General features: G+C 37.3%; 1 protein-coding gene across 1 annotated transcript in view; it reads right to left on the minus strand.

Moving 5' to 3' along the window:
* Nucleotides 1–3,458: 3,458 nt before the first annotated feature.
* The window catches only part of LOC138692243 (uncharacterized), a 180,655-nt gene continuing 162,502 nt past the window's right edge, over nucleotides 3,459–21,611 (minus strand). Inside the window, exons 6-9 of the mRNA XM_069815379.1 lie at nucleotides 18,818–19,743; nucleotides 8,935–9,116; nucleotides 3,787–4,263; nucleotides 3,459–3,709 (exon numbers count right to left, since the gene is read on the minus strand). Coding sequence (XP_069671480.1) covers nucleotides 3,548–3,709; nucleotides 3,787–4,263; nucleotides 8,935–9,116; nucleotides 18,818–19,743 — 1,747 coding nt within the window. The 3' untranslated portion in view covers nucleotides 3,459–3,547. The remainder of the gene's footprint in view (nucleotides 3,710–3,786; nucleotides 4,264–8,934; nucleotides 9,117–18,817; nucleotides 19,744–21,611) is intronic.

Below are 21,611 nucleotides of genomic sequence, written 5' to 3' on the forward strand. Positions count from 1 at the left end.
TGTACCGTCGCTGGGGATGGGAAGTGTTTTTCCATCCACCACATTCACCGGACTTAAGTCCCTGTGATTATGATTTAATCCCAAAGATGAAGGAACCACTTCGTGATGTTCGATTCCGGACTGTTCCCGATATTCTGCAGGCAGTAGGGCGGTCCATCAGAAACATCAACAGAACAGGAGCTGCTACAGGGATACTACGACTTCCTCATCGCTGGCAACGAGTTGTAGACAGTGCTGGTTACTACATTGAAGGACTGTAGAAGTTTCACATATGTATCACTTGTATATTCGTAACAAATAAATAGTTTCAAGGAAAAATTGTTCCGGAGCCGGGTATCGATCCCGGAACCATTCGCGTAGCTACTCCAGGAACTATACACGACACAGTCACAATTTTTCCTTTTTATATCCACACAACCAGTGTCGTATGCTGAACCTGGAGTTTGGGTGTTCTGTTAAAAATATATAGTTGGTCTATCTCGCACAATTATTATAGGCTTAAGTGAAATATTGGGTCAACATATATATAATTTAGTATTGTTTATAAATAATAACTACGGGGCGGATGTTGATGACCTAAAAATCTACTTAAAGTGATCATTAAAATGCGCTTAAACTAAAGGAAAAATGACATTTAAATATTATTCAAAGTACTCACACTGCAACGTCTTAAAATTAATCACTTTGTTTCAATGACTGACCTGCAAATGCCGGAGAAAGGAGGCAACTACAAATAACGTTATTCAAAATTGCATTATTTATGATCGAACAATAACCATGGCCAGCATAACCTGTTTGAAGTTCCACCACCCGCTAACTATTCTACATTTTCATATTGTGAAATAGAAAAATGTCTAGTGTATTCTTCGCTTTTTGTTTTATATTGTTGCACTAAATTCGGAAGTGGCGGGGTAGGTCTATCCTTATTCACTGTATGTAATTTCTCTCCTAGTGGGCGAGAAGAGAATGATTTTTGCAAAAGATCTTTTACAGTGTACATTTCCAAGAGCTATTATCATTAAATAAGTAATTTAAATTGTTCACCTGCGCTGGCACACAGCTATGAACCCTAGTAAAACCTAAACACAGTAAATTCACTCGCACAAGCAGTAAACACACACGTCAAACACAATATTTTGTAATGCTACAATTGACAAGTTGAGCTGCCTGTATACAGGACGACCTGCGAGCTTGAGAGAAGCGAGTATCCCCACCACTCCACCTTGCACGCAGAGAATTATAGCAGTCTCTCAGCAGGGGATGTTCTTTTGTACGGACAGGACAACCAGACCAGAACTCATCCCACTTCGTCAGGCAGAGCGTACGTTATAAAACGAAAGCCGTTCTGGGGATGGTGTGCACATTCAACCAGCCGGCATTTAAAATATTTAAATGGTAATGAATTAAAATTAGTCTTGAACTATATACGTCAACTTACAATGAGATTGCCACGCATTTAAATTCTGATAAATCAAAATTATTGCTGCATTATGTAAAACAACTTAAAATAAAAAAATGAGATTACCGAATTTACAGGGTGTCCAGCACACACCTTGAACACCCACAATATACGCCCCTGCACACTACTCAAATGAGCTGACAAGACGCCAGAACTCAACTATGAGTGCACACAATACTGTGTGACTTAAATTATGGCTTTCTGTTAACGTACCTCCAGTAACGAATGTATTATACAAATCTGGCTTTCAGGTAGAAGCTCCCTGTAAAGCAGGTTTGAATAATTATTGTCTGCACTCATAGTTGAGTTCTGGTGTCTTGTCAGCTCATTTGAGTTGTGTGGATATAAAAAGGAAAAATTGTGACGGTGTGACGGTGTCGTGTATAGTTCCTGGGGTAGCTCAGTCGGTAGAGCGTTCGCGCGCTAAGCAAAGGGTCCCGGGATCGATGCCCGGCCCCGGAACAATTTTTCCTTGAAATTATTCAAACCTGCTTTACAGGGAGCTACTACCTGAAAGCAAGATTTGTAAAATAAATAGTTGCCATTATTAAAGTTACAACCTGTGTATTATCTCCGTCACTGTTTTTCTCTTATTATTATTATTATTATTATTATTATTATTATTATTATTATTATTATTATTATTATTATTATTATTATTATTATTATTATTTCTCTCATCAACATTATTATTGTCTGTAAAAATTTATGTAGACTCTACTGAACTGTACCCGAGCAAGAGCATATGCTCATTTTGGGTATCTATTCAAATGTATCATTTCAAATGTAAATTGAGGCGCTGACATGGGAAAGGTAGTAACTGCCAAAAACAAAATTTTTCAGGAGGAGCAAAAAACAAATTTATGAACACTTTCTCACTTACATTATTACAGAAACTGCTTCAAATGAAAGGCATACACTCATGTTTGTGTTACATATGAAATTTGAAAAGTCTGGCACAGATTTATCTGTGAAGTCCTATTTTATGAAAATATAACATTGAAATCACTACTTAGCCAAACTGAGAATTAACGTTATTTATATATTATGCACAAATTTTTCGGTAAAATGCATGATACTTTTCATCGAGGAAGTCTAATATAGATAACAAGTCTCTCTTTTCGGCATCAGGGACAACTGGTCTTCTTTCAAGGCGTTGCAAGCACTGCAAGTTAGTGATTGACGTTAATGACCGTCCTTTCTTAAAAATCCTGTGCTCTGTCCACATTTCAAGGTCATTAAATGACTGTCTTGTTTTTATTAGAGGAAAATTAGCTCTTGAGAGTCTAATCGAGTTGAGGTGCTGATTTTGATAGGAGTTGTATTAAAAAACTTGTCACATTCTGCAGAAAAGTCGAAGAAATCCTCATCCTTCATCATTATTACATTATTAGGCCTTTCCTCTTCTGGAACCATGGCCTTGCATCTTTTTTTTTCTTTTCTCTATGATGCCAAATTCCCTATCTATGATGCCAAATGCATGTAGGAATGTTCTGAAACCAGGAATTTCAAGTCCACTGAATCAAAATGTTTCTTGGCAATAATGTAAATCAGGACCAATAGAATCAACCAATTCTTATCCTGCCCTGCACAGTTATCAGCCCATATTTGTCTAGACACACTCTGATGTTGTAAAAGGAGTTACTACCTTCTCTGCGCCAACAGCTGTGCACATACAACTTACAACATCTAGTGACTACGTTTCCAACTTCGTTTCATTACATACCTTCTCTGTGCCATTGGCATGGCCATTTACTACCTTCTCAATGAAAACCTAAAAATTCGAATTTTTGGCAGTTACGACCTTTCCCATGTCAATGCCTCAATTATGAATAAATTTGAATTTTAACTATGAAAAAATAAACATACTAAACTTTCTTTTAGAAAACGGAAAGTTTGTATTTTTATGAAATTTCTGCAGCACCACAACACTTCTCTTCAGTACTTCGTGAACTGAAAAAGTAAAGAAAATAGAGAGAGGTGCAATGATACAACCACAACAAACTGATACAATATATTCACACCCTGTATGTACACATTTTGATTCGTCACTATGAGGCGATCGAGTAATCTTTGGTAAGTCTCAAGTCAGACAACGTAGATACTGTCTCTGCAGATAGAGATCTGTGCCTCCTGTAGGATACGCAGGCGTGGCCCCAGGGGGATCCCCATCTTCTGCAGCCGCTCCTCTGTCAGGTACGGCAGCTCCACCATGCCAACCCGCTCTTGCTCGAACACTCCCGCGTATTTCTGCAACAGAGAGCAGACGTCAGCACTGGACAACGCAAGCAAGAGGTGTACTCAGGCAGACGGGAGGGGGCACGAACCTCGTACCCCAGCTTCTTGAGGAAAAGCCGCAGCAGTGGCGGCTCGTCACCAAAGAACTTGGTCAGCTTCTTCACACGCGCAGGGTTGGTGAGAGCGTCTCGCTCACCGGAAGGAGCAGCGAGCCCGTTGAGGCCGCGCGGCACGGACTGCGATCGGGTTCGCAGGGCTGCGATCTCGCCGCGGATGTTCTCCATCTCCTGGATCATGAGATGCTGCGTGCGCATCTCGGAGGACAGGTGCGCCACGCTCCGCGCCAGCGTCACCACGTGCGACTCCAGCCGCTGGAAGCGTTTGTTGATGCCTTTCAGGTCCTTCACCTTCTTGCGTTCGTCCTGCCGCCGCTTGTCCCTGATGGGGCGGCTGCTCACTGAACTGGGCAGTGACGACATGCTGCCATACAGGCGACGCTTGTTCACCCGGGGGTCTGACGGCTGGTAGCGCCCGCCATACTTCTTCACACCTAGCAGCTTCAACACCTAAAGAAGTGCAAAATATTGTAGTAAAATAGTGCATATAAAGATACGTTTTCACTATGCATATTTCCCGGGTGACGAAAATCTAGTACAAGCCAGGGTTCAAGCTAGAAAATAAATAATTGTCGCAAAAATGCACAAGTCAGAAATTATATTTGTACAAATTGCGAAAAACTTGTGCAATATTCTGAATAATTGTACTTACTTACTTACTGGCTTTTAAGGAACCCGGAGGTTCATTGCCACCCTCACATAAGCCCGCCATTGGTCCCAATCCTGAGCAAGATTAATCCAATCTCTATCATCATAGCCCACCTCCCTCAAATCCATTTTAATATTATCTTCCCATCTAGTCTCGGCCTCCCTAAAGGTCTTTTTCTCTCTGGCATCCCAACTAACACTCTATATGCATTTCTGGATTCGCCCATACGTGCTACATGCCCATACCATCTCGAACATCTGGATTTAATGTTCCTAATTATATCAGGTGAAGAATACAATGCGTGCAGTTCTGTATTGTGTAACTTTCTCCTGTAACTTCATCCCTCTTAGCCCCAAATATTTTCCTAAGCACCTTATTCTCAAACACCCTTAATCTCTGTTCCTCTCTCAAAGTGAGAGTTCAAGTTTCACAACCATACAGAACAACTGGTAATATAACTGTTTTATAAATTCTAACTTTCAGATTTGTCGACAGCAGACTGGATGATAAAAGTTTCTCAACCGAATAATAACAGGCATTTTCCATATTTATTCTGTGTTTAATTTCCTCCCGAGTATCATTTATATTTGTTACTGTTGCTCCCAGATATTTGAACTTCTCCACCTCTTCAAAAGATAAATTTCCAATTTTTATATTTCCATTTCGTACAATATTCTCGTCACGAGACATAATCATATACTTTGTCTTTTTGGGATTTACTTCCGAATCTATCTCTTTACTTGCTTCCAGTAAAATTTCCGTGTTTTCCATAATCGTTTGTGGATTTTCTCCTAACATATTCAAGTCATCCGCATAGACAAGCAGCTGATGTAACCCGTTCAATTCCAAACCCTGCCTGTTATCCTGGACTTTCCTAATCGCATACTCTAGAGCAAAGTTAAAAAGAATAATTGTACAAAGTAGATAAAATTAATAAGGTTTGCAGAAACAAAAAGTTATGTAATTTGTTTCTTGGAATTATATTACTTTCATCCCATCTTATCACACTCTAGATATACTTATGTAAGCAAATCATTAGACGTAGGTATGTTTAGAATCAATTACTGCTGAATTTACATCGCATTAAAATACGTTATTTTATGGGCACTCTAAACATTGAAATTCTTTACTAGTAGGCCCTTCAAGATTTATTGTTAGCAGAGTGCTAACTCTTTTTACTGAAGGGCGGTTTCTAATTCCAGTTTTTTCAAGATCCATGCAACTAAATCCTCGCTCACAATTTACAGTATGCGATGGAATTATATAAATCAGCGTTTCTCAAACTATGGTCCGTGGACCACCTGTGGTCCTCGAGGTCTGCCCTTGTGGTCCTTCAAAAAAGACAGAAGAAACAATAAAATTCAAATGAATTGAGTATCACTCTATAGCTGAAAATCTCAGAGTCTGGAAATGACACGTGGCAATCACCTTTCACTTTTTCTTCTAGTACTGACATTTTATGAAATTTATTACCCTATCCATCTACCGACTTCCCATTCTACTCTAAACAACAAAAGAGGGATTTAAAGCACTATGAACGTGGTGTTTCACGCCATCTTTTCCCTGCACTTCTGGCGCCGCCCCTGCAACCCAGTCAGAGACCACCCGAATTCATATCAGAGGACCGAGCCTTTTTATGTATTTATGACTTTCTTAATAGTTTTGCTGACACCCAGTCTGCAAATTGAAATGGTCACGTACTGTATGTTGTACACCAATAATACAACTCTGAGGTCACAATTTGAAACTTATTTTCCAAGTAAATATGACGAATTTTCATGGGTTCGTGATCACTTTCATTGCGATATTGAAACTAACAAACTTCCATTGTGTGAAAGAGAACAGTTAATTGAATTCTGGAATAAGACCGGACTTAAAATGAAATTCCAAGCGGAAGGTATGGTTAATTTCTGAACCTCATCACAAGTGAAAAGAGAATATAATGAACTGTACAATGGTGCTTTACAGATTATAATTCAGTTTGCTTCTACGTATCTGTGAGAGAAAGGGTTTTCATCACTAACTCTAATAAAAACAAAGTAGGCTACCGAAATCGACTCGATGTATGTGACGATCTCCGACTTAAGCTTACCAGCATACGTCCAAATGTAGAATAATTGTGCAAGAATCGGCAGGCTCATCCATCTCATTAATGTGAGTACCAACATTTATTTATTTATTTATTTAGTCAATAACTTAAAGTTTATCCAAACTCTAATAGCCTTGAATTATTAAAGAAACAAAATTGAATTTTATTCTATTAACATTAACTTAATTAGTTAATATTAATATAAAATTAATTTACTTTAATTAATTTTAATTAATTAATTCTATTTTAAAATATAAGTATACTGGTAGACTATTAAAATATGCTACAAAAATGATAAATTTGCTTTCGAAGGGAACAAGAGTAAGGTGGTCCGCGGAACTGTTCCGATTTAAAAAAGTGGTCCCCACTTAAAAAAAGTTAGAGAAACGCTGATTTAAATCAATTAGAAGAAATTGTTCACTTAACTCACATGAATTGCACCAACTCTTTGAAATCCATTCCTGAATATATTGCTCAATATCTTCTTGAACATTGCTCATGCCATTAGCATTTCATTTAAATTCAGATTCTCCAGAACTGATTAGTTCATACACATCTCTGATTTCATTTTCTCCATTAACATCTTCGTTTCTGAACATTTACATTCAAAGTTTGTTGCATTTTTAGAAGTCGAGTAGCAAAATGCGACAAATGTTACTGAGGCTTAAACCCTGGTACAAGGTAAGCCAATGAAACGAGCGATTTTCAGATTTGTGTCTTTTTGGCTGTTGTCGGGTACCATATTTTAATTGTTACATGCGACAATCTATTCTTCATTCGATAGCATTTGTTTATAATGAATCGTTGGACAGATTACAGGCATATTAAAAAAATAATGATAGTTTCATTGTTGCACAACGGCTATTTCGACGTCATTATAATATCCAAGGCAATGATCCGATACCATCAGCCCATGCAATAAAAATCTGGATTCAGAACCTTGAAGTAACTGGTTCTGCATTAAAGATGAAATCTCCAGGTAAGCAAAGATCTGTACGTACCCCGGAAAACATCAACGCCGTAAGAGTTGCTATGATCCGTAGTCCTAAACATTCTGCCCGTCATCATGCAATTTCACTTGGCTTGCCAAACACCAGTGGATATACGAAGAATTCTTCATAAGGACTTACACATGCATCCATACAAAATTGAAGTAGTGCAGACATTAAAAGATGCTGATAAAGTAAACCGCATGACTTTTTGCCAGTAATTCTTGGATCTAAATGTTAATGAAGACATTGTCCACAATATGCTGATTAATGATGAAGATCATTTTCATCTCTCTGGATACGTCAATAAACGAAACTTTCGATACTGGTCACCAACTAACTCTTATGAAATGCATGAGGAACCATTACACAGAGTCAAAGTCACAGTCTGATGTGAAATATCGTCATTAGGAATCATCGGTCCTTATTTCTTTGAGAACGATAATGGGACATCTGTTACTGTAACAACACAGTGATATGTCGAATGATTCAAGAATTTTTTTCTCCACAAATTGCCAATAATCCTCTAATCAATAGCGACACATGATTTCAACAAGATGGCGAGACCAGTCACACGGCTATACTTAGACTTGAAAAATGTATGCAATGAAATGGGTCCTGCTTGCGAGATGCAATGTTCAAAAAATAAGAATTTCTTTAGGTACAGGTAAATGCTATTGTGTATACTTTAAATGTAAAGTGATCAAAGCAATAATATTATTAAAGTTTTAAAATTGCTCGTTTCATTGGCTCACCTTGTATTAAACTATATGCAAATTTGTAAACTTGTTACATTATATAGTTTGAACCGTAAGTAATGTCATTAATTTCAGGGGGTTATTCTTCGTGATATTTCAAACAAAAAAGTTTAATACAAATTTGCTCGTCGTTGCTTCCTTTTCGAGATAAAAATTGTTTTACATGAAACTTTTCATAGCGTGTTAGTGTTTTGGGAAAGTCATTGAATGAATTCCCAATATGATCAACCGATTTAAGAAAACTGTGTATTATGATAACAAATGATTTAAAGGATGTCCTTTAATTGTTCAGAAATTTCATCCGAACAAGTGTAATTTTGAAAAACTCATTTGGAGAATGAAAAATTACATTTGTTCCACTCAAATTTCTGCACATTTAAAGGACAAAACTAAAATTATTTCAATCATTATTACCATAAAACACTTCTCTCTTTCAATCAATGGCTTTTCCAAAACACGCCAAGAAATATTTAATTTGAAAAAAATGTTATCTCGAAAAGGAAGCAAAAACGAGCAATACAATCATCAATGTTCAAGAATTTAAAACATCCCAGTCAAAATCTGAAGAAGTTAAAATTCTGAAACAAATTTACTTACAAAGGAATGAAACCAACTATAGTCTTTGCCGTTACCCACCTCGGAGTACATGTTTTCTAGGCCTTCCAGTTGCTTCCTGATAGCGTGCGCATCTGTTGCATCAATGGTTGTGCTGAGGTCATCTTCACTCGAGTTGTTCTCAGTGTTGCCATCCAACATGGAGTCCAGCCCCGTCGTCGTGGAGGTCAAGTCTGTATTGTCCAAGCCAAACACAGACGCACCTACAACACACACCACATACATGTAGTTTAAGCTACTTCAAACAGATATTACAAACTTACATATTTGGAGTATTAATAATAAATTGTTATTTAATATTAATAAGTGTATACATATGACCTTTTCTGGATTGAAAAATACAATTAAATTTTCATATAAAATAGAGGCAAAGTTTTACCAGCAGAAAGTGAACATAAAGATTTAGGTATATTATTTAGGAGTAATTTTACATTTCATAGTCATATTAATAATATTATAAATTTGTCCTATAAAAGTTTAGGTTTTGTTATGAGAAATTCTTGTAAATTTAAAGTCAAAACTATAATAATTTTGTATAATTCCATTGTTCGATCTAAATTAGAGTATGCTGCTGTTATCTGGAACCCAGTTACCAACAAATATATTCTGTTACTAGAAAAAATTCAAAATAAATTTCTAAAATGGTTATATTACAGACTTTATAATGATTATCCTAACTATGAGAGTTATGCTACAAAGCTTCAACATTTCCATTTTACTAGTTCGCAAATTAGACGAAATTGTCAATCTTTAAACTTTCTTTATAAAATCATTAACAATAAGTTGGACTGTGTTGGTTTATTTTATTATATAACATTATATGCACCTAAGCTTAAAACGAAATTTCGAAATTTGTTTTACATACCAAGGACAAATACTGAATCCCACAAAAATTCCCCAGTTTTCCAAATGTTACAGTTATACAATAAATTAGATCCTCATCCGAATGTTGATATTTTCAATGTGAATTTCTCTAGATACAGAATTATTTGTTATCATATTTTAGAGAATACTGTTGTTAGTTAATTCGAAGCTACTTTCACGCCTTATTTCAATTTCTCTTTTTTTCTTTCTCTTATTTCTATTTTGTTTCAGTTTTTAATAAGTGTACATATGTTTCCTTTTCATTGTTTATGTTTTATAAATTAATTTGTTAGTAGTGAACATTGTAATTGGGCCTTGCCTGTTATGTTCAACAACAAATGAATAAATAAATAAACATAACACAGACCATCACATTGCAGCATACATGTAGAGTTGTTACTGGTTTGGTTTATGTGGACTGGCTGGTGCTAGTCTACCATCTGTCACCCACCCTGCTTCCCAATTCCCCATACATTGGACATTCCCATGCGTGTTGTGGAATTCTGCAAGTGTTGTGAGTGCAGTTTCATGTGAGATACTGCATAGAATAGCAAGAGTGTTTGTGTGCAAGACAAGGTCATATAAAGAACTTCTTTCGGGAAGGAGGAAGCAAACTGTGGCAAAAAAAATTCCTTACATTGCAAATCAACCTTTCAGGTATAACTCCCTGTAAAGTTGATTTGAATAATTTCGAGGGAAAAATTGTTCCGGTGCCGGGTATCGAACCCGGGACCTTTGGTTAAACATACCAATGCTCCACTAACTGAGCTACACGGGAACTCTACCAGACACCAATCCAATTTTTCCCTCTATATCCACAGACCTCAAAGTGGCCTGACAACCGTCAAGCAACCAACATTGAGTGCACACTAACTCTGTGTGACTTAAATTGTGGTTTTTCTGTAAACGAACAGTGACGTGTTTTATGCAAATCAAGCTTATATTATTACATTACATTGTTACAGCTGGCGCCAGCGTTTTTGGCGTGTGTCCTAGATATATAGTACCCAGTTTGTGAGCATGTTGCTAGTGTAGGTGAGAATGGTACCACTTCCTATACACGCCACATCAACCATTTGCCAAACACAGTTGTCAGACTTACTGCGGCAAATGTAAAACACTTGCACTTAATATTCCTATTACTTTTTTCACTTAATTCAAACCATTATCCAAGCTATTTAAACCAGTTCTAAAGCATTTTCAACTGGATTTTTAAACAATATAGAGAAATAAATTGCCAAAATTAACTTTAAGGCACACTTATTTAGGAAAACTGCTTTAAATAAAAACGTTTTTGCTTAAAGCAGAAACTTTTTTTTTTTTTTTTTGCTGAAACCGAAAACAATTTTATTTTGTCAAAAAACATTTTGCCTAACAAGGTTTTGTTCCGTATTTTAACGTTTTTGCTTTTTCCGAAAGCATTGGTGTCATGTGGGACAACAAGCAGAAAGAGAAACCAATTCCTCTCTAATAAACGCTTATTAATTATAAAGAAGTAAAATTATTTAATAATAAACACAGACTCTCCTTAACTTACATAGATTCATATAATAACTAGGATCAAAATAATTGTTATACAGTTATCTAATAATACAACTACTGCAGTACATAAACGGTGCTTTTTTGTTTTTAATTAATACAAAAGGAAAAGAAATCATAGGACATTCTACTATGGTAAAATAAAGTAATAGGCCTACAACAAATAATAAACATATATTCTCTTTAACTTAAGTAGTTTTGAATAATGAGGCCTATCTAATTAATTGTTATGTAACTATTACATAATCATGTACTTATTATATGAGCATCACACTTGTACAAACAAATTTAAATTCCCGAATTCTCGCCTAATTCAGAAGTACATTTTTTTTGCTTTTTGCCGAGACCAGCCTTCTTATGTCGGGTGAAATGTTGTTTCCTGAAGCAAAATGTAGCATAACCCACATATTATCATCTGATAATCCTCATCTTAGTCTTGGTTTTGTGAGATTTACAAGTGAGAAAAATTTCTCACATACGTACGTACTGTCAAAAAATATAGAAATAAATTGCGCTGCAAATCTTCGTGCCCCCAAATATGTCTCAGGATTTAAAGCTTTGTAAAATATGGAAAGAACTTTATGATCATAGTGTGTCTTTGCTGGTGAAGTCAATATTTTCTAACGGAAGACCTGAATTGACAAACATCCTAAGTCCATTGAAGCAAATTTTTTCAGCACAGCAAAGATACTATATAGGCTTGCAATATAAGAATACCTATTGAAATAAATACTTGTATAATTAAAAAACACAGGCTTAGATTCCGACTTGAGATATTTCTTTTTTACAGAATGGTAGTCTATGCAAAACACAATATGTCAGATAAAAAGTCAAATTCCGTAAATTTTGGACTTGGAATGCATAACCGACATGTAACAAGCTAACGCTATTAGCAACACACCCTTTTGTTTGTACAGTAAAAGCCCGATATGACGTGATTGTTGGGGGGACATACTTTATCCTCGCAATATATCGGAAGTGATTATAGTATAGGTGTTAAGGAAATGACAAGTCACATGGAGAGTGATAATAAAGTCGGTAATTTTATGCACTATAACCACAGTCTAGTATATACAGTCATGAAGCTCAATACGTAGTAAATATGCATCCATAGGTATACTTCGCTCGGAAACATGACGGCCTCTCTTCTTGGAATTGGTAATCCCTCATAAACCCCCATCCTCTACTCAACCCCTAGCCGCGTGGCAGAAATACAATAGATCCCAGCATTGCCAAATCTAGTAGTCATTGCCTCTACCTGTTGGCTTTCACCCATTCTCAATGTCTTTGTCGACGTGTTGTTTTATACCGTTGTGCGCTTCAATATGTCTAATTTATTCCGGCCATGATTAATGAGTGTTGGAGCAGATGATCCGCAGCCAGGCCTCCTGATACACCTGAAGATCACGACAAGAACAAATAACACCGTCGAAGAAAATAGAATATCTTATTTGCAGAGGAGCGTAGCTAAGAAAACAAAGTGTTAAAATTGTGTCTAACGTTAGAAATTCTATCCATAAAGTAATCGGAAGTTCAGGCAGTTTAATAAGTATAAATCTTAATCACTTAACATCGGACGCAACCGGCGGAGTTGGATATATGGGCATAGAAATTAAGAATTATGGTTCACCAACTAAAGAGAAAATAAACAAATTAAACAGAATTCGGTAAGATAGACGATTTTATACGTGATTTACTTCGCCGAACAGTATGTGAACAGTACGCGAAAGAGATATCGCCAACAGCAACACCGTCCTTAGCAACCTAAATAATGACATTATTCACAGCAGTGCTTAAAACTTTTCTAACTTACAGCAGTGAATTAAATGTTTTTAAATCACTCTCTACACGACAACCAACATATTAGCAATAGTAAAATGAATATATATGAACTTCTTCGCCAACAACACATTACAAAGAAAAGCCCTACAATTTAAAATTAAATTTACATACCAGTAATGAATAAAATATTGTATAGCACACTAGAGTAAACACATTTTATGCGTTCATGGACATTATCACCCAAGGCGAAGCTGATAAAATCTAACTTTACTCTTTTGTACTATAAATTCTATAACTATTCAATGATCACAGTTTCAGAAAATTTTACCAGCGCAACATTCTTAATTAAGTATAAAATTCTGGAACTTCAGTAACATGAGAATTTAACTCTTATTATAGAAGTCTGCATTTTTTTTGCTTATTTAGACAAAACATGTTAGTGAAAATATAAATATAAAGTGTTTTTAAAATAAGTTTGTTCATTTTTATACCAATTTTGTTTTAGTAATTATAAATTAAGGTATATTTACAAAGATAATATAGTCTTTCTGAAAATCGCGGTTTCACGGAACACAGTTTGAAAAACGTTCGCAAATCACAATGACTTCAAGAATTGGCAACTCGGCTAAGGGTTTATCCCTTGCGCGTGCCTGCAGTTAACTGGTGAAGGGGATGAGGGAAGGTCGTCATGTTTTCGTGCGAAGTATAGTTGCTAATCACTAGGATCGCTACTATCACCTCATTACAGACAATGCGAAATAGTACCGGCACAGTCTACTGTTCCTAGCACCCTCACAACTCAAGCTTCGTGACTGTATATACTAGGCTGTGCTATAACTCTATACATGAATTTAAATAATGAGTACTATAATATAAACTAGACATTCACCAGTTATGCAGTTTATTCCGTAAAACTTATTATTGTATTGCATTTAGCAATAGTTCATTTCACTGTTTATTTATAAATTACCCTGATTTCACACTGACTTAATAATAAGGTCCTTAAGTTTTGTTTGGCGGACTAAATCACTGCATTTCTTCTCTGTGTATTGTTTTATATTATCAAGATGGAGGAGACGAACACTGTTTGGTTCATTTTGCCTTTCCAACCAAGACATTACATTATTTACATGAGATATCACTTCAGTAACACTTGGAATATTATCTATGTCTTCTACAACATTTTCATCACCGCCATCTTCATCGCCATTTTCCTCAACACCATTTTCATTCTGTATAACATTTATGTTATCTTCATCTGTTACACACTCTGAAACCAACTCACTGCTGTCAATTTCAAAATGCATTCATGACTTGTTAAGGCACAAATTGTTTCCCGTTATGCCTACAAAATCCCTTGGAATGCAGTTTTATAATCCCGAAGAAAAGGTAATTGTCCACCAAGGGCTGTGCACATCAGTGGCGGCTCCTGCATATTTATTAAGAGGAGGAAAGAAGTTAACAGCGCAAAATGACACCTTCTTGAATGAAACATGCTACAAATTAGCCTACATGCATACATGTAAGACCAGGTAGTGTTGGGGTTGGCCTTCCCTTCTGTATAGCAATAATCTGTTCTTGTAAACTGAGTTTCCTAAATTGTCCAAAATATGTTTTCACTTCCATTCATTGTTGAATTGCACAAATTAACAATTACAAAGAAATTCACAAACTGGTAGCATTTTTCGCGCACACTGCTGCATCACACGGGTTGGAAGAGACTAGCTACTAACACGTAACCAGAACCGTTTTACGGAAGTGGGAATGGGAAATAATCTGAGGAAAGCGAGAACACTGCACTCACCCACGTGGTCTGTGTTGCCACATGTACATTTTACAAGTTCAGTATCACATGCTTTTGAAGAATGTCAGTTCTTGTAAAGTCATACCGCTCTGGTCATACTATCATTATTGTTCAAAGCTGCAGGTGACCGATTAATTTTTTATGTTAAAAATAATGTAGTTTGCAGTACTTTCAATTTCAAATACATTTGTACAAAACTGACAACTTGGCTGTTGTCCTGTCTAGTAGACAATGAATGGAAGTGAATTTCAGGGGCCAAAAAGATCTGCGATACCAACGTAGAACTAACTACTTCCTCTTTGTTTTATATAAATCCAACTTCAACTTTCGGATATCCTCGAAAGTTTCAAACCATGAATAGTAGCTTATATAAAGTGCAATGAATAATATATTTCGTTTTATTATTAAAAAAAAATATATGGTGTCTTTCATAGCTTTGCGTTAAAACTGTTTTTATTGTGCCTCCTCCTAGATGTGTTCTAGTCTGGTTGAATGCAGCATCGTTAGATGGCAGCGGTTGCGAGCTTGCTGCACGACCAGTCGGTTTCTATTTCCCGCCCATGCGCTGTTTCAGAGGAGGATCTCCTCCCTCTCCGTTCATATACTTGCTTTAAAACTCTGCTTCTTTCTCTGGCCGCTAGTGCGCTGTTATCTATGTGTGTTAACTGCAGTAAAGGAGAAATGGATTGACTTTCCTCCACACAGACAATCTCGCATCTTTCTCACACTTTTCTAGCAGCACATGAGCGCACGTCGTTTAAAACTCGATCAACCGAGGTTTTCTTATAGCTGTGAATTTAAAAATTATCGAATCTTCCTCGAATTTCAAAGCATATATTTCATTTGGTATTTACTTTCAAAGGAAGAAAAATGTGAGGAGGACATTCCTCCCTTCCCTCCCCCGAGAAACCGCCACTGGTACATATACCTGCTAATGCAGCATGCCATACTACAGAAATGCTCTATGCACTACTTACTATCTTTTACATTAATTTTTTTAAAGATTGATTTCCACTAAATGTATTGTATATTTTATGCTTTTACTGGGGGATATACTTTCCCCACGTTAAATACGAATTCGTGGTAAATCGGACCGTGCTATATCGGGCTTTTACTATACTTCATTCTGTAGATTTAAATACAATGCTGTGAGGAAGAAGTTCAACAGTACATCTAGACTGTACTATTTAATGTCAATAAAAATAACAAAATTTGAATAGGCTAACATCATTCTGTAGACTGACTAATAATTTCAGGTGCTTAACACTGCTTTTCTTTGTAAATAAATCATTTTTATGCTCGACCATGCCGAAATGTACTAATTATACACCTGGTAGCTGTCCTTTAATGCATGTCATTAAAGTACACTTACTCATTAAAGTAGAGGTCTTCAGCCAATGATAACTCAGCTTACATGTGTTCAGCCAATAACAAGTCAGCTTTGTACCTTTATAAAACCGCAAGAATCGATTATTCTCGGATATGCAATCGAAAGAGAATTAGCGAAAAGTCACGGAGGCTGGAAATCCAATACTATCGCAGAAGGTTATGTTCTGTTACTATAATAATTAGCGTTAATTGTAAATAATATTCTAATAAATTCAATTTGTCATCTCGTTTTTCAATGTCGAATTCAATAATCAAGGTTATAATATTATCAAGTTTAACAGGACTATGTCAAGGTCAATGACATTATTGTTCCTCGGAAAAAAATCAATACTTTCGCGTCTGCGCACATCTCACAATTCACGACCTAGAACAAGGTCACTTCCGATCTTGTCAGATACAAATAAAATGTATACATCTGATTACCGGTAATTTCAAGTTAGAAATATGGTCGAGCATAAAAAGTTGTATGAAACTCGCCCATAATGGTAATTAAGAAGCTCGTATGAAAATTATGAAACGAGCGCAAGCGAGTTTCATAAATATCCATACTCGATTCTTAATTACTATCATTATAGGCTCGTTGCATAATGTACTATTACACACCAAACACCTCATCTTTCACTTACATAAGAAGTCAAGAGTCCAGTCAACCTAAAACTTACTGAACGACTTCTTCGTCAATGTGTAATGTACTATCCTTGTGCTCACCAGTAACTTGTACCTGTGTGCCCTACGTGCTCTGGACAGCACATACGGGCGATGAGGCACTCTTGTGCTCTCGTTGACATCACTATTCTAGACAATTCTACGCTCTCATCTTTCTGCCAACTGTTACTGAAGGCCTTTTTCTTTATCCATATGACAATTCTACTACCCACAGAATGAGGTTCATACAGAAGTTTACAAATTGGTGCTCAAGAAATGGAATGATCTCTACTCCACTGATCAACTATGGGATGAACTGAAACAATGACTATGAGTGTCTCAACTTCAGGAAGCATTGAACTCAATTCAACTCCAACTTACTAAAGCTAAAAGAGAGTCTTACCAGAAGAGTAGTGGCTGTTATAACAGCAAGGGGTAACATTAATACAATTTTGCTCGTTTTTGCTTCCTTTCCGAGGAAAAAAATATTTTATATGAAACATTTCACAGCATATTTTGGGAAAGCTATTGAATTAATTCCCAATATGCTCTATCAATTTAAGAGAACAGTGTATTATGATAATAAATTATTGAAAGAATTTTACATTTGTCCTTTAAATTTGATCTGAATAAATGTAACTTTTCGTTCTGAAAAGAAATTTTAACCCATTAATGCCAGCGTATGATTAAAAATACGTGGTGGGAAATATTTTTTCATACATTTTCGTTTGAATTTAAGTTAATTTTTTTCATGTAGGCAGTACATGGATGTGGTTTAAGTTGCAGGCATTGTTGAATTCTCTGTTTTCGTTTCTCTTGTTGGTATGAGGTTTCGAGTTTGGATCTTAAAGAAAAGAAAACATTGATTGGAATTAAGGAAATTATTTTCATTATAAATGATATTATGAATTATGAAACTAGCGCTAATATTATTTGTTAGATATTCTTGAATAATTTATTCAGGCCATTTGGCGTACATATATTTTTGTATAGAAGCATAGCAATTTCAGTTTCAACATAAATGGTATATCATACACTGAGCAGGAACGATATCAATTCATGTATATTCTTATAAATGAATTTTCCTTCGAGTATGTGTGAGATGAACGGTAAGAAAACTACAAGCTATAAGCCTAGGGAAAAGGCGTTCAAAAGTGGAGTTTTAACTCCTACCCCTGGAAAGAGAAGAAAGGGGTATACTACGTAATACTGACGTATTACTCCTTCCGTGCAGCAGTGAGCAAGTAGGCTACTCGAGACAGTGGTGGCCTTTAGCTTACTGTTGTTTATTACTCACACAATTCGAGAAAACGTAAAATATGCTGTCATGAAAAATTATCCAGATATCATAGTATCTACTGAAGACATATATCAATACCTTGGCATTTTGCTTTTTTCTGGATATCTCAAATTGTCTTCCTGAAGAATGTACTGGGAGAATCGTCCTTATAGCCATAACAATTTTCATCCTGATACTTGTTTTCTAAAATATCATACAAAATGAATATTGCCTAAGTACCTAAAATACTAATTAAAGTGAATAGACATGGACATATTGTTCAAATATTGGTTCAAAATTTCTTTCTTACTTTGTAGGGGCCTATTAAGTATTTGTATGAAACCGACAATGTAACTGCCCAGCATATGTTATATCATACAGGTTATATCTAATATACCGAAGGAAACAAAATGGTAATTTTCGTGTATTTGTACTTAGTAAGGTGTAACAATTTTAATATTATAAAATTATATGATTATAAATTCCTTTCTTTATTTGGGCATTAAAGGGTTAAAATGTTACATGTGTTCAGATCGTTCATATTCGCATCTGTTGCTACTTACACAAGTAACGACTGGATTTGTTGCTCCTCGTATACTCACTGAGTGACATTTTGCCCCCCTTGCCGCCTGTCAGCAGCTGCTCACTCTTCTTGCTGCCACCCGCCCGGTGCTGCTTCTCGGACTGCCCCTTGCTCCCGCTGCGGCTGTTCCACCCAGCCCGGCTACCCGACATGCCGGCACCGCTCCGCGAGCCTTGGTGCGACTTTGCCATGCCGCTGCCCGGTGGCACCTTCCTGGAGCCGTGTTTGTACCTGGTTGAGTTCTGTGGGGACACAGAGGGGCTCGATCCACCCCCCGGAGAGAGCGGTGGCAGTGGAGGTGTCAAGGAGGAGATGCTCTCACTGAGGGTGGAGTTGGCGGCGGGGGGAGGACCCAAGCCGTGCAGCTTGGGGTCCAGTATCTGTCTCAGTTCTGATTCCACAATGTCCACCCACTCTGAGTCGTTGGCCATGCGACTGCCCACAGCTTGCGGGGAGTCTGAGGATTCCGTGCTGGTGTCCAGGCGTTCGGGCGCCCCCTGCACTGTCTGGTGGCTGGCGCTGTACACTGTGCTGCCGCGCCCCGAGTCCGCAGTGCTGCGTTGGGTGGCCTTCTCGTAGTCGGAGCTCTGCCCCGAGGACTGCTGCAGGACGGTGCCCCCCATGGCGTTCCGGGGACCGCCCGTCGTGAAGCCCCCCTCATCGTCGTCGTCATCGTCGGCGTCTGGACGCGGCTGAGGTGCCGCGTCGGGCGTGTTGTTGAGCGCCGCGACGCCCTCCTCTTCCCGGGGCAGCTTGTTGCCGAAGCGGCTGGAGATCATGTCCTTGATGGTGTGGTACGTGCGTGTGGGGAAGGCCTTGGCCTCCCTCGAAGCGTCGGCATCCTCGTGCTGCTGCTGGGGCAGTGGGGCGGGACCCCTAGCGGCCTGGAAGGGCTGCTGCTCGTGCCATGTACGTGGAATAGCTCCCGTGGAAGCTGCCGGATGCCTGTAGAGCAGAATCTACTTCAACGACAGTCGAGTGGGATACAGATAGTGATGGATAAATTCCCCGGGAACTTTGTCATTTTGGAATATTCCCAGGAAATATTTCTGGTGATATTCCCCGTCACCAAAATGTATTGGGTCTTCCAATAAGAGTGTCCTACTTTCAACATATAACAGCTGCCATATTTATGAAGCTATAGCAGTCATTTTTCCCATGATTACAGTTGTTGTTGACCATAATCATGGAACGTTATACCATTTCACAACGCGTAGAAATCCTTAAAATTTATTGTCAAAATGGGTCATCCGTTCACCAAGCATTCGGTGCATTACGTGAAGTGTACGTCGTATGTAATTGACCCTGCGAGAGAACAATTCGACGTTTGATCGAAACATTTGAGGCAACTGGTTCTGTCGCAAATCCAACAACGCCTGTACGTGAACTTCGCAAAGGCTCCAATGAAAACATATTCGCCATTTGTGAGAGTTTATGCGGGAATCGACGGAAATCAATTTTTCAGCGAGCACAAGAATTGGGTCTTTCATCGACCACAACTTGGCGGATTTTTCACCTGAATTTTAAGTTACACCCTGTATTCTCTGACTCAGCTATGGAGCTATTGGAAGTTGACCTTGCTTTTAGCCGAAAAATCATCTTTAGCGATGAGACCTATTTTGGATGAATTGTTTCTTAACATGGAATAGCTCCCGTGGAAGCTTCCGAATGCCTGTAGAGCAGAATCTACTTCAGCGACAGTCGAGTATGACACAGGTAGTGATGGGTAAATTCCTTGGAACTTTGCCATTGGTAATATTCCCAGGAAGTATTTCTGGTGATATTCTCAGAAAATTCCCCATCACCAAAATGTAAAATATTGTTAAAATTATGTGGTATTGTTGAAATCACACTGAAAATTATCGTAACTACAGTGAAACCTGTTCATATCGGAACCTGAATAATCCGGAATCCTGTCTATTTCGGAACAATTTATTGGTCCCGGCGAAATTCGTATGTATTATGTGTAATTTTTTTCTGAATAAAACGGAAACTGTCCAACGCGGAAACGGAAACAAACGGAAACTGTCCAACGCGGAAACGGAAACTGTCTGATTCTGTTCAAAACGGAAATAATATTTTCGACACACTACTTTAATGTAAACTATATTTTGAAACAGTATGTGCTTTCAAGCAATGTACAAAATACGTACGTCACTAAGATAAAAACAAGTTTTCTTTGCAAAATTGTTGAGGGTGCAAGGGTGTGTTGGCCTGGTGGTTATAAATTTTATTACCCTATTGACTAGGCAAACGAGTCCCTTCAAAGATGTTCAATGCTTCACTCCTGTATACTGTCGTAGCTGGGTTGAACGCAAGTGTATTTGCAATTTCGTGATAAAAAAAAAAAAGTTGCGTAAAAATGTTACACTATATTAAATGATGAAGTAAAAGTTATCGAGGAAAATTAGAAACGAAGCATATGGAAAATAATGTTGAAATTTAGGAATGGAAACTTACGTGTAACTTAACACTTTAAAAAATAAAGGCCGTATCATGAGTGAGTGGCTTGCGGTCAATAATGGTGACATACAAAGGAAACAGAAAACAACTGGTTACATAGAAATGAATGAACTGTTGTGGAAGTGGATTCTTCTTGCCCTTTTAAACATCATGCCAATTTCTGGACCTATTCTGCAAAGCAAACCATTGAACTGGAAAAGAAATTAGATAATCCAGAATTCAAGGCTTCTAATGGATGGCTCCTTGTTCAACTAAATAATCTGTTGTGATATACAGTACAGTATTATAGTGTGAGATATTAAATTTAGTGTAATTAATAAACTTTATAGTGTTTAATGAGTGAGTTACAT

The sequence above is a fragment of the Periplaneta americana genome, chromosome 16 (assembly GCF_040183065.1).
Source record: "Periplaneta americana isolate PAMFEO1 chromosome 16, P.americana_PAMFEO1_priV1, whole genome shotgun sequence".
In the NCBI taxonomy this organism is placed as follows: Eukaryota; Metazoa; Arthropoda; class Insecta; order Blattodea; family Blattidae; genus Periplaneta; species Periplaneta americana.